General features: G+C 54.9%; 2 protein-coding genes across 6 annotated transcripts in view; one reads left to right on the top strand and one right to left on the bottom strand.

Annotated features, from left to right (window-relative positions):
• The window catches only part of Ap2a1 (adaptor related protein complex 2 subunit alpha 1), a 35,255-nt gene extending 26,868 nt beyond the window's left edge, over nt 1–8,387 (top strand). The window contains exons 8-24 of one of the 2 annotated variants that reach the window (XM_078031615.1): nt 1,668–1,818; nt 2,330–2,498; nt 2,615–2,752; nt 2,919–3,101; nt 3,568–3,665; nt 3,968–4,199; nt 4,280–4,447; nt 4,535–4,698; nt 4,986–5,051; nt 5,381–5,437; nt 5,533–5,615; nt 5,721–5,811; nt 6,830–6,952; nt 7,046–7,162; nt 7,255–7,324; nt 7,493–7,627; nt 7,952–8,387. In XM_078031615.1, coding sequence (XP_077887741.1) covers nt 1,668–1,818; nt 2,330–2,498; nt 2,615–2,752; nt 2,919–3,101; nt 3,568–3,665; nt 3,968–4,199; nt 4,280–4,447; nt 4,535–4,698; nt 4,986–5,051; nt 5,381–5,437; nt 5,533–5,615; nt 5,721–5,811; nt 6,830–6,952; nt 7,046–7,162; nt 7,255–7,324; nt 7,493–7,627; nt 7,952–8,029 — 2,123 coding nt within the window. In that variant the 3' untranslated portion in view covers nt 8,030–8,387. The remainder of the gene's footprint in view (nt 1–1,667; nt 1,819–2,329; nt 2,499–2,614; nt 2,753–2,918; nt 3,102–3,567; nt 3,666–3,967; nt 4,200–4,279; nt 4,448–4,534; nt 4,699–4,985; nt 5,052–5,380; nt 5,438–5,532; nt 5,616–5,720; nt 5,812–6,829; nt 6,953–7,045; nt 7,163–7,254; nt 7,325–7,492; nt 7,628–7,951) is intronic. The other variant, XM_078031616.1, reaches the window with a different exon arrangement.
• Fuz (fuzzy planar cell polarity protein) lies at nt 8,168–13,018 on the bottom strand. 4 transcript variants are annotated; one of them, XM_078031618.1, is made up of 11 exons: nt 12,588–13,015; nt 12,242–12,363; nt 11,914–11,998; nt 11,627–11,695; nt 11,308–11,412; nt 10,345–10,542; nt 10,170–10,265; nt 9,842–9,948; nt 9,704–9,768; nt 9,550–9,624; nt 8,168–8,641 (listed from the first exon to the last, which is right to left on the bottom strand). In XM_078031618.1, exons 1-11 carry the CDS (start codon nt 12,696–12,698, stop codon nt 8,424–8,426), a joined length of 1,251 nt encoding a protein of 416 aa, XP_077887744.1. In that variant the 5' UTR covers nt 12,699–13,015; the 3' UTR covers nt 8,168–8,423. The 4 variants fall into 4 exon arrangements, 3 of the variants coding, with proteins under 3 accessions (XP_077887744.1, XP_077887745.1, XP_077887746.1); XM_078031619.1 differs by lacking the exon at nt 9,550–9,624 and having other exon boundaries at nt 12,588–13,018; XR_013430628.1 differs by lacking the exon at nt 9,842–9,948 and having other exon boundaries at nt 8,578–8,641; nt 12,588–13,017.
• Nucleotides 13,019–15,177: the final 2,159 nt, after the last annotated feature.

Genomic DNA, 15,177 nt, shown 5'->3' with positions numbered 1-15,177 from the left:
AGATTCAGCGGCCATTAGAGCACTACTCTGTTTGTACCCCTCTTTGCTCTAAGACACACACTTGCCAAACGACTGTGAAAATAGATTTGCAAATGCCAGGTCTGTGGCGCATGCCTACAATCCTGGCTACTGGGGAGGCTCAGGCAGGAGGATTGCCAGTTTGAGGCTGGCCTTGGCAACTTAGCAAGAACCTGTCTCAAAATAAAGAAGTACCTGGGAGTGGTGGCACACATCTGTAATCTCAGCCACTCAGGAGGCTGAGGCAGGAGGATCATGAGTTCAAAGCTAGCCTTAGCAGAAAGGAAGGCACTAAGCAACTCAGTGAGACCCTGTCTCTAAATAAAATACAAAAAAGGGCTGGGGATGTGGCTCAGTGATTGAGTGCCCCTGAGTTCAACCCCCAGTACCAAAAAAAAAAATAAGAAAAAAAAGAAAGAAAGAAAGGAGGGAGGGAGAGAGGGAGGGAGGATATAGCTCAGTTGGTAAAGTGCTTGCCTTGAGTGTTCAAGGTCCTGGGTTCAATTTCCAGCACCACAAAAATAAATAAATACAGAAAGAAAGAAAGAAGTAAAATGGGCTGGAGAATGTTGCGCAGTGATAGAATACTTCCCTGTACTTACTTGCCTAGCATTTGTGAGACCCTGGGTGGGTTTTTTGTTTGTTTGTTTGTTTTGATACTGGGGATTTTACTCAGGGGCACTCAACCACTGAGCCACATCCCCAGCCCTATTTTGTATTTTATTTAGAGACAGGGTCTCACTGAGTTGCTTAGTGTTTTGCCTTTGCTGAGGCTGGCTTTGAACTCGCAATCCTCCTGTCTCGGCCTCCCCAGCTGCTGGGATTACAGGCCTGTGCCACTCGTTGTGCCTGGCTACCACTTTTCCTTTACTCTTAATCCCCACTGCCACACAGACCCCTTTTGGGAGAAACCAGGACAATTGTGTCCCTCAGTGTGTCCCACATTTTACATTTGGCCAGTTGGCCTTTGGGTGACTTTTAGCTGTTCTGTAAATTTTCCAATAGATTTGGGGCTGATGTGTTTGCTAGAACACCGGACAGTGATTCTGTGCACTTGAGAGCACATCACATTTCAGGATATATCAGTGATTGGAGTTCCTGTGGGCTTCTGGCGGGCATCCCTCAGTCTCAGCAGAGGGGGGGCTCTGGGGCACTGGGGCGCTTTCCCACTGTTGAACTCCTAGCCCCCCGCCCTGGTGAGGAGCACAGCCTGGCATGCACACCATCGTCTTCTAGGCCAGCGGCTGAGGGCCAGTGCTTTGTGCTGGGCACGCAGATGATCCTTGGGAAGCTCTAGGGTTGGGAGTGCTTTCTTAGTCCCAGGAGAATTCTAATGAGCACCGGGCTGCACAAGGGAAAAGTAAGGCTCGCAGCGTTGGAGCCTCTTGCCCAGTGGAGTCATGGCAGAGGGGCTGAGAGCTTGGTCTCAAGTCTAGAGATGGATTCTCTGTCTCAGGGGTGCCTCTGTCCCTTCCCCTGCTGGGCTGGAGACTTGAGAAGTGTTGAGGAAGCAAAGGCCCTGGCCTGGAGCTACAGGGATCCCCAGGCTCAGAAGCAGCCTGAGCTCTTCCCCTGAAGAGGAGAGCAGTGGCAGGGCTGCTGCCTCACTGGGAGGACCAGCTTTGTGTGGTGTGTCCCCTGTTTCCCAGAGGATGCGGCTGTGAAGGGACGGCTGGTGGAATGTCTAGAGACCGTGCTCAACAAGGCCCAGGAGCCTCCCAAGTCCAAGAAGGTGCAGCACTCCAATGCCAAGAATGCCATCCTCTTTGAGACCATCAGCCTCATCATCCACTATGACAGGTGTCCACCGGGCTGCTGAGACTGGAGGCCTGGACCCTGGGTCCGAGGGAGGAGGCTGGGCCTGGACTCTGGGTCTGAGGGAGGAGGCTGGGCCTGGACCCTGGGTCTGAGGGAGGAGGCTGGGCCTGGACCCTGGGTCTGAGGGAGGAGGCGGGGCCTGGACCCTGGGTCTGAGGGAGGAGGCTGGGCCTGGACTCTGGGTCTGAGGGAGGAGGCTGGGCCTGGACCCCTGGGCCTGACGGAGGAGGGCTGGAACCTGGGAAGACAAGGATGGAGGTATCAAATGTTACCCCACAGAATTTATGCTGGGGCTCTGCCTAGGAGGCAGAATTGCTGTTGGCCTTTATTTGGACTCATCTGGGTCCCCAGGAAGGTCAGGACCAGGATGTAGGGGTGGGAAGAACCTGGATCCTGGGGGAGCAGTGAGGCCTGGAATCCACGACTTCTGCCTCACGTCCCATCTCCGTTCCTCCCCTGCCAATCCTCCCTCATGCCCTGCCTGCGATGCCAGCGAGCCCAACCTCCTGGTGCGGGCCTGCAACCAGCTGGGCCAGTTCCTGCAGCATCGAGAGACCAACCTGCGCTACCTGGCCCTGGAGAGCATGTGCACACTGGCCAGCTCCGAGTTCTCCCACGAGGCTGTCAAGACCCACATCGACACGGTCATCAATGCTCTCAAGGTTTGGCTTTGCAAAGCCTGCCCTGGACCCTTGACCCACCTCAGTGGCCCTTGAGTGGCCAGCGCTGTGCCCCAAGGGATCTTAGAACCCAGCCTGACCCTGCTGTCTTCCCTCAGACGGAGCGGGATGTCAGTGTTCGGCAGCGGGCAGCTGACCTCCTGTATGCCATGTGTGACCGGAGCAACGCCAAGCAGATTGTGTCAGAGATGCTGCGGTACCTGGAGACGGCTGACTACGCCATCCGCGAAGAGATTGTGAGTCTGAAGTGGACTGGAGCCTGGATTTCTGGGTCAGAGAGAAGGCCCGGGACCTGGACTCCTGGGTCTCCAGATGAGGACAGTGGTGAGCCAAGACTCAGGTGAGTCCAAGCTGCTCCCGCCTGGTCAACCAAAAGCCTCTCCTGCTCCTTTCCTGTGGCAGGTACTGAAGGTGGCCATCCTGGCTGAGAAGTATGCGGTGGACTACAGCTGGTACGTGGACACCATCCTCAACCTCATCCGCATTGCTGGTGACTATGTGAGTGAGGAGGTGTGGTACCGTGTCCTGCAGATTGTCACCAATCGTGATGACGTCCAGGGCTACGCCGCCAAGACTGTTTTTGAGGTCAGCATCCTTCACTGTGACCCCCATGTCAGGACAGATGCTAAACAAGGACAGCTGGGCTGTGGGACCCAGGCCAACATCCTGCTGCTGCCCCTGCACTGTGCCCCCAGCTCCATGCCTTTGCCCCTCTGGACTACCCAAGGCACAGGACCTGTGGCTTCTTGCGCCTGATAGAGAGTCCACAGAGCATGGTTGTGGCTGCCCAGCATGTAGTGTTCCATCCATGGGTCTTGGTAGTTTCCATTTCCTGTGCCCAGGGAAGGAGGCCCAGTACTGCCCCATTTTCCTCCTTGTGTAAGCGTGGGCCAGTCCTTAACCTTTCTGTGCCTGTTGCCCTATCTGTAGTCCCACCTGTGTTACAAAGGTTCCACCTGTTAACAGCACGCGGGGCCTAGTCCTGTGCCTGGTGCATGCAGTGCACAAAGCCACTGACCCTCTCCTTCTTGTCTTGGCCTCCTCCCCCCAGGCCCTCCAGGCCCCAGCCTGTCATGAGAATATGGTGAAGGTTGGTGGCTACATCCTCGGGGAGTTTGGGAACCTAATTGCTGGAGACCCCCGCTCCAGGTGAGGGAGCCTCAGGCTGGGGGGTGAACACCTGAGCTTCTGAGGGGTCCAGAGCTTGGGGAACCTCTAGGAGTCTCAGGGCTGATAATGATGGGTCGCCAGGAATTCCCTTGGCCTTTCACTCCAACCACCTGACCTGGTAAGAGAGACCCCAAGTCCCAGGAGTCTGGGACAGGATGATGCAGCGACCGCTGGCCTGGGCCAGCCCGTGGTCCTGGAGAGGGCTCCTGGGGGAGGCAGCTCCTGAGGGGTTTGTGCAGGGTGGTGGTGCCCAGCTGCTGCTGACCCAGCCCCTTGCTCAGCCCCCCAGTGCAGTTCTCCCTGCTCCACTCCAAGTTCCACCTGTGCAGCGTGGCCACACGAGCCCTGCTGCTGTCCACCTACATCAAGTTCATCAACCTCTTCCCCGAGACCAAGGCCACCATCCAGGGCGTGCTGAGAGCCGGCTCCCAGCTGCGCAACGCTGACGTGGAGCTGCAGCAGCGCGCCGTGGAGTACCTCACCCTCAGTTCGGTGGCCAGCACGGACGTCCTGGTCAGCGTCTGCCCACCTCCACGGGTCCTCCCTCTTCTTAGGACTGAGGGCCCCTGCCTGACCCGCCCATCCCCCTGCAGGCCACAGTGCTGGAGGAGATGCCACCCTTCCCTGAGCGCGAGTCCTCCATCCTGGCCAAGCTGAAGCGCAAGAAGGGGCCAGGGGCCGGCAGCGCTCTGGATGATGGCCGAAGGGACGCCAGCAGCAATGACATCAATGGTGGTGTGGAGCCCACGCCCAGTACCGTGGTGAGCCCCATAGAGCGGCCCACATGCTTGGCTGGGGCTGGTCCCGCAGTGGCCACCTCGGCTCAGCTTCACCCCCACCTCTTACAGTCCACGCCTTCGCCCTCCGCCGACCTCCTGGGGCTGCGGGCAGCCCCTCCCCCAGCGGCACCCCCAGCTCCTGCAGGTGCTGGGAACCTCCTGGTGGACGTCTTCTCTGATGGCCCGACTGCCCAGCCCAGCCTGGGGCCCACCCCTGAGCAGGCCTTCCTCAGGTACTGCTGCCTGGCTCCCCTCTCCCCGCCCAGGGCTGGCCCCTCAGCTTCTGCCCCGTTTCTGCTCAGCCCCTCCCCACACTCCTCTGTCCCTGATGCCTTTGCCAGCCCCATGCTGCCTCCCTCTGGCCACCCTGTATTCTCTTTCCCATCACCATTTCTTAGTCTGCTCTTCCTTTTCTCCTTCCCTCTCCCTTTCTCTCTCTCTTGACCCTTTTGCTGCCTCTCTGGGATTGGCTGCCTGCCGCACCTGTCTTCTCTGTCTGCTCTGGGATTGGATGGCCCAGCGAGCTGGAGCCGCCTGCCCCTGAGAGCCCCATGGCTTTGCTGGCCGACCCAGCTCCAGCTGCTGAGTAAGGGGTGGACTCCGGGTGGGGGCAGACTCTGGTGGTCCCAGGGTGGGTTGGGGACTGGGCACTCTGGTCAAGGGGTTTCTGATGATCAGCGGAGGCAGGGATTGGAGGAAAGTGAAACTTGAGGCCCCCTGGTGGGGCGCAGGCATTTGCCAGGGTCCCATTTGCATTGGTGGCAGCTGCTGGTCTGATTCTAAAGTTCTCTGAGGTTCTTTGGAGAGGCTGGGCATGTGAATTCTGGGGTTCTGACCTTCTCGGGCTTGTGTCTTGTACCCTCTTCCTCCAGCCCCCCAATTTCCTTCGTGTCTCACTCCTTTCCCCATCCCCAGCCCAGGTCCTGAGGACATCGGCCCTCCCATCCCCGAAGCTGATGAACTGCTGAATAAGTGAGTCCCAGGAGAAGTGGGCAAGGGTGACAGGGACAAGTGGGGAGTCCAGCCCAGGCACCCTGCCACCCTAAACTCCCCACCATCCCGTCCAGGTTTGTGTGCAAGAATAACGGGGTCCTGTTTGAGAACCAGCTACTGCAGATTGGAGTCAAGTCTGAGTTCCGGCAGAACCTGGGTGTGTTCCACTGCCCTAGAGGGAAAGGGTTGGTGGGAGAACTTGGCTGGTGGCCAGGGATGAGGTCAGAACTCAGATGGAGCCCCGCTTCCCCACCCACCCCAGGCCGCATGTATCTCTTCTATGGCAACAAGACCTCAGTGCAGTTTCAAAACTTCTCGCCCACCGTTGTCCACCCGGGAGACCTCCAGACTCATATCCTCTCAGGCCTGGCCCACTAGGAAACCGAGAGACCGACGTCCAGACTTGTTTAGCCCTAGTACTGTGAGACCTTGGGCATGTGGTTACATCTCTTGAGATTTGGTGTCATCATCTGTAAGTTGGGCTTCTGGATCTCTTCCCCCAGGGACAGATGGTAATGAATGATGTGCAGGAGACATGACTTTCGGAATCGCAGCTGCCCTCGTCCTTATTTTGTCCCTATGAGGCCTCCTGTGCCCTGATGTGGTCCTGTGTCAGGCTTCATGCCTGCACTGCCAGTGCCTCCAGCACTTGGGAGCCACAGCTGGCTCTAGGTCCCCCCCCAGGGACTTCTCTGTGGAACTTGGGCCGGGTCACTTAGCCTCTCCTAGCCTTCCTAACCCTTCTGCGGGGCATAGGTCTTCCTCTTCCTTCTCATAGGGCTGCTCTGGAAGATCAGAGCAGTTGAAAAACTCTGGAAGCGTGTCTGGCGGTGCCAGTCTTCTCCCCCTTCTGTGACATTAGAGGGGCTAGACCCCTAAACTCAGAGCACCTTTTCAGTTTTGTGCTTCATTAATCTGGGGGCAGCTCTGTGCAGCATATGGGTTAGGGTGGGAGTGCTGTGACCCGGCCTTGTAGGTGGGTAGATGACGTGAATGACACAGTGACCACACTAATGGCCACCATCTGTGTGTAACAGACAAGTACTTGTGAAAAATTTTCTCATTGACTCCTGAGGACATTGTACACATGTCCATCTTGCAGATGAGGATAAGAGAGATTAAGTAGTTTGCCCACAGTCACCAACTGGTGAGAGCAGGGAGTCAGCGCGGGTCCCCACGTCCCAGCCAGTAATAAGAGCCACAATAAAGGCCTCCAGTCCAGAGAGGCAGCTCGGTGGTTCCAAGGCTTCTGCCTAGGAGCTGGTTCTTGCCTTCAGGGCTCCTCAAAGGCCAGAAATCCAGGGTTGTGGCCAAGATCCCCTTAGGGCATCCCACCGGTACCCCTGGCTTCCTTGACCTTTGGGGGACACAGCTGGCTGTGCAGACCAAGCGCGTGGCCGCACAGGTGGATGGCGGAGCGCAGGTGCAGCAAGTGCTCAACATCGAGTGTCTGCGGGACTTCCTGACGCCACCCCTGCTGTCGGTTCGCTTCCGGTGAGTTGCTCGGCACTGGCACAGCGCTCCCAGGAAGGCAGGGCTTCCAGGGTGAGGGTGCTGGGCCTGACAGAGCCCTTCCTCTCCTGCCAGGTATGGTGGCGCCCCGCAGTCCCTCACCCTAAAGCTCCCGGTGACCATCAACAAGTTCTTCCAGCCCACGGAGATGGCGGCCCAGGACTTCTTCCAGCGCTGGAAGCAGCTGAGCCTGTGAGCAGCAGGGGAAGAGCCGCTGGCCTTAGCCGGGGGTGCGTGGGGGGGGGGTGTGCCAGGTCCCTGACTCTGCCTCCCCCGCCCCCCAGCCCGCTACAGGAGGCTCAGAAAATCTTCAAAGCCAACCACCCCATGGATGCGGAAGTTACCAAGGCCAAGGTGAGGCAGGGGGCACGCCGAGTTTGCCGCAAAGTGACTGGGTGACTTCCCTGAGCCTGTTCTGCCACCTGTACGGTGGGATCAGTTCCCTTAAACAAGGATTTGGGAGACAGAGATGTTGTTGGGAGCTGGCAGAGCTCTGGCACTGACAGCCTCCCCCCCACACAGCTTCTGGGGTTTGGCTCAGCTCTCCTGGACAATGTGGACCCCAACCCTGAGAACTTTGTGGGCGCTGGAATCATCCAGACGAAAGCCCTGCAGGTGGGCTGTCTGCTGCGGCTGGAGCCCAATGCGCAGGCTCAGGTGCGTTTTGCTGAGGGAGGCCTGAGGCCAGGGCTGACTCCTAGGCTGACCTGTACCCTCAGTCTGGGTGCATCCTGTACCCCAGTCTCCTTGGCCTTGCTGTTTTCATCCCATCCCCCTTTGACACGGCCTGTGTTCCTGCTTCCTCCATCTTCCTCCACACTCTGCTCTTCCTTACCCGATTTCTGCCTCTCCATGTCTTCCCCACCTTTCTTGTTCCTTTATCCTTCCCTCATTTCTCATCTTCCCTGTGTCACCTTCTCCTGGGCTCTCTCCCCTCTGGCTTCTGTTTCCTCTGAGTCCTTCCCCAATGTCCCCATCCAGATGTATCGGCTGACCCTGCGCACCAGCAAGGAGCCCGTTTCCCGTCACCTGTGTGAGCTGCTGGCCCAGCAGTTTTGAGCCCTGGACCCCGCCCGGGGGATGTGGCCATCACCAGGCAGCCCTAGAACTGAGGCAGCTGTGGTGGGTGGGGCAGTGAGGGGACCTCCACTGGCGACAGGGAAGACCCCAGGGGTAGGGGGATGCCTGGGACCTTCCTCCGGCCTTTTGTATTTTTATTTTTGTTCATCTGCTGCTGTTTACATTCTGGGGGGGCAAGGGGGAGCCCCTCCCTTACTTCCCCCCCAAGCACAGAGGGGAGAGGGGCCAGGGAAGTGGGCGCCTCCTCCCCTCCCACCCCTCCCCACTGTTGCCCCTCCAACCCCTCCCCGTCCAGGGGCTGTGTATTATTGTGAGCGAATAAACAGAGACGCTAACAGCCCCGCGTCTTTGCTGGCTGTCTGTCCTGGGTGATTCAAAGGAGCGGGCTGAGGGTGTGCAGTGTGTGGGTGGCCAGGCTTCGCAGCCCATGGGTGGGGCTCTGAGGAGCCAGCAGCAGCAGCAGCAGCCGCAGCCCCAGCTGCAGAGCTATCAGTCGCAACCCTGTGCCTGGCTCCCCAGGACCCAACACAAGGTAGCAGGCTCGAGGCAGCTGGGCCCGGCTGACGTCATCCTCCACCTTTTCCAGTGGCTCTGGGGAAGGACAGGGAGAGCTGAGGCAACCAGTGGGACTCAGCAAGGGTGCTAACCTTGAAGGCCACTCCCGACTCTAGGCCCAGGTTTGGAGTCTGCGTGGACTCCCCGGCGCAGGCTTTGGGGCCTCCTTCCAGAGCAGGCCTTCCAGCTCAGCTGGCCGTCCTTAACCTGAAGAGGGCCAGTGGCTTCCTCCCTCCGCTCACACTCTTCCCGCCCAGCCTTGGTCCTTGTTTTCCCAGGAATCCTGTGTGTGGCACTAGGCAGTCCTCTTGGTAACACAAATAGCAACATGCAGGTGATACCACAAGCTAGACAGTAGGTTGGACACCCAAGCTGGAGCTTCATGGAGCAGCTGACAGGGGAGATGGACCTCAGAAGGGGTCTAGCCTCAGATGACCCTGCACAGATGTGCTAAGTTAATTGGGTCTTCACAGGGCTACACTGTCATCTGGTCCCTTCCTTCTCTGGGGCCTCATGGATTCTATGACGACCTTTTCTTTCTAACCCGAGTCTGCAGAAGCCTCACTCCCCACACTGGGCAAAGCTGTGCTTTTAGCTGTAGTGTGCAGTGTCCGGAGCCTGTGGATAGGGGAGCCTGACCACTAGGGTCTGAATCATGGCTTGGCCCGTTACCAGCCGAGCTTCAACCTCCTGCCCTTCAATATGGGAACAATGACAGTACAGGGTGACCCTCACCTAGAGTGGGTCCTTACATTTAAAAATACTGACTAGAGAAAGGCCTTGTGGTCATATTATCAACTAGTAGGATTAGCCAAGAAAGTCTGAAGCCAGGGAGGCTCACACCCTCCCTTCTGCCTGCGTCAATGCTCTGCTCCAGGGGAACCGCGGCCAGCGGGGCTGGGTTTTCCTCAGTCTCTCCAGTGTCCCCTAGCATCGCCTCTCACCTGGCGGGAAGTGTGTGCTCGTGACTAAGGCGTAGAAATGGCGGAGGAGGCGCCTGCGCTGTTCTGGAGAAGGTCCTGAGGGGTTGAAGAGCCCGTGATGGGGGGGCCCCTCCCGGGCCCCCCGCCCTCCCCATCAGCCCTCGTCCTCGGTCACCTTTATCCCCCAAAGGCTCCACGGTAAAGAGGCAACGTTTCAGTTCCAGGTGGAGGAGCAGCAGTCTGGGGGAAAGGAGATGTCAGGGCCAGAAGAGAGGGAATGAGGACCGCCACCCCACTCCCCGCCAAGCCCTACCCGAGGATGTCCTTGTGCAGGGGGAAGCCGTCGGGCAGCCCTCGGGGGCCCAGCGGCAGGCAGGCCCGCAGCGGGTCCAACACTGGCTGCCACCAGCGCTCCAGAAGCTGCAGGGGGCGTGGTCAGGTGGGGGCGACAGAAGAAGAAAGGAGCGCAGGACGACCCTGGGGGGCGAGGCAGGGACCAGGGAAAGGGGGCGTGGGAAAGCTAGGGCGAAAATGATTGGTGCGCACTGGGGAGAGGGCGGGCCGGGAGGGAAGAAGCCACTGGAGGGGGCTCAGGTAGAGAGTGTCACCAGGTGGGGAGCCTCAAAGGGCTCCTGATTCACCTGAGGACCCAACTGGCTGAGGGGCGGGCGCGGACCGCAGAGCAGACACAGCTCCAAACCCGGCAGCAACGTCAGGGTCAGGAGCCGATGCGGGACCTGAAGCAGGCGATAGGGTGAGGGCTCTAGGGGCCACCCCTGGCGCACTTGCCCCAGGGCACAGATCCTGCCTACTCACCGTGGGACTCCCGTGGGGCAGGTACACCGGGTAGTCCCGAGCGGCCTGTGGTGGCAGGGATCCCACCAACCAGGGGAGCAGCACGGCCTCCGGTGTCCCCAGCCGCCACCATCCCTCTGTCGCTGACACCACCCGGCCTGACACCATCAGACTGACAAAGCCTGTTCCCATGGCTTCAGCGAACCCAGAGAGAGCTTCCTGGGAAGGGAGGCAGAGGGGAAGTCAGGAGTCAAGAGCAGGGGCAGCAGTGACCCCCACGTGCAAGGAAGGGAAGGAGACCCACATACACTGTTCAGAGACTGCTTATGTCTCACCCTCTCTGAGTTCCTTCACCTTTCTTGTGCAGTCACAATCCACAACTCACACTGTAAGGCTTGGTTAAACTGACCATCCTGACCTGTGCATGCTGAAGCTGATGCTTTTAACAGCAGTAGCTAACATCTGATGATTCCTATTATGGGCCAAGTAGACACTATTGAAGCAATGAACTATTGAAGCTCAGAGAGGTCAAGTCACCAGAGAAAAGTCACACTGCTAGAAGGTGGCCACACCAGGTAAAAGAACAAAAGCAGTATTTGGGGAAAGGTAGATGGAAATTCACCAAGTGAAGGCAGAGCATGTTCCAAGGTTGGGAAGCTGGAAAGATGTTGGATTTTGTGGGGCTGGAGAGACAGGTGGAAAGATAGTTTGTGGATTTTGTAACAGCTTGGCAGGTACCAGATTCTACAAGCCCTAAAAACCAGGCTGAAGGGCTGGCAGCTTGTCCCAAGTAGAAGCCATGGAGGAGCTGTGGGCAGGGAAGGGGCAGAGCTGATTCTCAGTGCATAAAGATTCTTCTGGAGCCAAGCAGGGGCTGGACTGAGGGTCAGAAATATAGGATTTGGACAATGGTCCAGGGAAAGAGGATGAAACTGAACCAGAGCCACAGGGACAGATTTAGGAGTTTCCATGCCTTGCCAATACCTGCAGGAGAGGCCCCTCTGGAGGAATCACGCAGTCTACACACTGGGTCAGGTCTCCGATGAGTTCTGAGTCCCCCAAGAAGCTGTCGATGAGGTGATAACTGGCCTGGCAGAGGGAGAAGGGAGAAACTGGACCCAAGTGGGTCCCAGATCTGCTACTTCCTCCAGAGAAAACTGGCAATGCTGGGCCTAGCTCCAAGGTCAGATACCAAGTTGCCCCCAAAACGATGGGGTCTTGCTGCTCCAGAGGCTGCTGGAGTGTAGTCCCCAAATGGCAGGACATAGGCAACTTAGCTTCCCATCCTGTCCTATAGCCTCACCCTCAACTCCTTCTTCAGCCTCTCTACGTTGCGGATGTTGGTCAGTTCTTCAAGTCCCACAAAAAGAACCTAGAAGAACCACATAGGAGAGCAGGAAATCCTTAACAACAGTCTTACTAGAGGAGACAGTACCTGAACTCCCCAGTCTGAGAGACAACTGGTACTGAAGACCAGAATTCCTGGGTTCTGGGGAAGGAGGAAGTTGGGAGCTTGGACTTCGAGGTCTGAGGGAGAAGGATGCTAAGAGCTCAAAGCTCTGGGTTTAGAAGAGAACTGGGGATTCTCACCATGGCCCCGAATACCATCTGGAGTAGTCTCTCCAGCTTCAGCTCCGAGGTGCCCTCCTCAGATGACAGAACAATGAGGGTGATGCTGTGGGAACCGAAGATGAGAAGGAAAAATGAGTCCAGGCCTGGGAAACAGGACAATAGGTAGAGTCTGATCCTTGATCCTAGAATATTAGTTACATCCTCCCTCAGCCAGTCAGATATCCAAGAGTAACTAGATTGTCAAAGATCCCACAGCCAGAGGAACAGCCGCAAGGCCTCTGGGGTCTTCTTCAACATGGGCTGCCATCACCCAGGCCCGTACCCACCCCAAGCTCCCTCCTAAGACCTGTCATGGAAGCTTTTCCACACCACGGTTGTGTCCTTGGTCCTTGCAGAGCTCAGCTGTACCTCCAAATTCTGCCCGAACATATGAACTCCATTGAGGGAGCCAATGACAGAGAACGGGAGCTGGGGAGGAGTTGGAGGCATTAGACAAGAGCACCCCAAGACTCCTCCTAGATACCCAAGTGTCTGTGCTCCAGAGCCCCTCCCTTTCCATATCTCCCTCTTCCAGGAGCCAGGCTTATTGTCCCCCTTGGATATCTGAACTCAGACCGGAAGTTTCCCCAAACCCTTCTCCCTTGAAGATTTGGAGTCTAACACACCCTCACCCCCTTCTATTTAAATCCCACCTGCTGACGGGAGGGGGCGCCGCCGCGGCTGCTCCTGCAGAACAGGGGGACCCCGCTGGAGGCCGCGAGGCACAGCAGATGCACGGAGCCGCCGGTCCCCTCCTCTCCCATTTGGACACACCCCGCGCCGCGGCGTGGCGCGCGATCACCCCCTGGGGACCCCAGTGCTGGTCTGGGAGCTTGGTGGTAACACTAAGTCGGCCTGCGGCCCGGAGCCGCCAGAGGGCGAGATGGGAAGCTAATCAGTAGACGACTGAATTCCCGCCTTCCATCCAACTCAGCTCCTCTTCCGCCCCAGCCGGAAGTCACATTACCCCCAACAAAGATGACGGCTAATTGTATGGCAAAGTTTTGTACTTTCCTCCTGACGCGGTTGTTCACTTATGTAACGAGAAGAATGAAGTGGATTTCGTGAAGATGGTGATAGTGCCAAAGTGTTGCCTAGCAACTATCCTACGGGCTCTAATAACTTATATTCTAATTAAAACAAAACTTGCCCCGATCAAAGATGGCGACGGTGGTAAGGTGTTGCCTAGCAACCACATTCCCTCTGGATTTCCATTTCGTGGTGATAAACATTGTGCCCCACTTAAAGATGGCGACCGTGCAAGCTGTTGCCTAGTAACCACAATTCAGTCTAATTTCCATTGTGAAAGGAAAAACAGCCGAGCCCGGCTCAAAGATGGCTGCTTGTCCAAGTCCCAGCACCCTCCTTCGGGCAATGTCGAAAAAAACCCCCACACACTTTTGAAAGTGGTTTGGTCCGGGAAGCGTTGCCTAGTAACCACCAAAGGAGATAGTTGTTTTTGTTAATAGAAAAAGGGAATTCTTTATTCTCCCGAATCATCAAAATTACATTACTTTCATAACACGTTTATATATGACAGGGTACAATGTAAAATAAGAAAATACTACTTCCCAAATTCTTTCTCTAAAATAAACAACAAAAAATGTACAGAATGCATACATGTTTCCACAAATGTGATCATTATACCAACATTTTCATGCCTTTTCTCTTCAAAAATTATGTGTGCTTCATGTTTTTTGTCTTAAAATCAATTTTATGGATGTAAAAAATTGATTTGAACAATCCTCTATTGACACACATATTAGATTCTTTCCTGTGTGTGTTTAAAGTGATATGTTAAATCTCCATTGACTTAGCAGTTTATTCTTCTCTCTCTCTCTCTCTCTTTTTTTTTTTTTTTTGGTGGTGTTGGGGATTAGAACCTAGGGTTCTGCATGCGAAGCAAGCACTCTAACAACTGAGTTATATCCCCAGCACCAGTTTGTTTCTTTCTTTGTGGTAATAGTTACCTTTATTTATGCACGCATATTGAAAACATACAATAAATTTTAAATAATTTGTTTCTTTTCTTTTTATGGTATTGGCAATTGAACTCAGGGATAATCTACACTGAGCTACCTCCCCAGCTCTTTTTTATTTTTTATTTTGAGATAGGGTCTCACTAAATTGCTGAGGGTCTTGCAGAATTGCTGACACTGGCCTTGAACTGGTGATCCTCCTGCCTCCATCTCCGGAGTGACTGGGATTACAGGAAAGCACCAATAGGCAACATTTGTTTCTTTACAAATGTTTTGTTTTCATTCTGGATTTGATTTTTAATAAGGAATAAAAAGTTAAGATCTTTATCCTGCACATTAAATTCCAACAAACCTCTACAAGAAATAGTTTGCTAAATAAAATGTTTCCTTCCAGGCTGGGGCTGTGGCTCAGGGGTAGAGTGCTTGCCTAGCACATGAGAATTCCTGGGTTCGACCCTCAGCACCACATAAATATAAATAAATAAATAAATAAATAAATAAAGGTATTGGGTCCAACTACCAACTACAGCTATAAATAAATGAATAAAATGTTTCTTTCCATAGGCCCAATTTTGTTTCCTTTTTATTTTTTTTAATATTTAAAATTACTTTTATTTTATTTATTTATTTTTAGATGGCACTAAGGATAGAGCCCAGTGGGACTGAGTTATAGTCCCAGCCATTATTTTTAATTTTGAGACAGGGTCTCACAAAGTTGCCAAGGATGGCCTCAAACTTGCAATCCTCCTGCCTCAGCCTTCTGAGTTGCTGGAATTACAAGTGTGCACCACCATGCCCGACCTGTTTTTAAAATTTTAAAGCTATTTTTCACTTCCTAATTTTACATTTTTAGTAATACAGATGTGTGTGTGTGTGTGTGTGTGTGTGTGTGTGTGTATGTGTATTATTTTTTCTATACTGGACATTGAATCTAGGGCCACATATGTGCAAGGCAAGCACCCTACCATTGAGCTGCATCCCCAGCCCAATATGTATTTTTTTGTTTTGTTGTTTGTTTGATTTGGTAAGGGGGGATTGAACTCAGGCACACTCAACCACTGAACCACATCTCCAGCCTTATTTTGTATTTTATTTAGAGACAGGATCTCACTGAGTTGCTTAGTGCCTTACTAAATTACAGAAGCTGGCTTTGAACTTGTGATCCTCATGCCTCAGTTTCCTGAGCCTCTGGGATTACAGGCCTGCACCACCTATCCTGGCTTTTGTTTTGTTTTGAGATGGAATTTCACACTTGAGACGCTCA

The sequence above is a fragment of the Ictidomys tridecemlineatus genome, chromosome 15, assembly GCF_052094955.1.
Source record: "Ictidomys tridecemlineatus isolate mIctTri1 chromosome 15, mIctTri1.hap1, whole genome shotgun sequence".
NCBI lineage: Eukaryota > Metazoa > Chordata > Mammalia > Rodentia > Sciuridae > Ictidomys > Ictidomys tridecemlineatus.
This window is presented reverse-complemented; position numbering and strand designations above follow the sequence as displayed.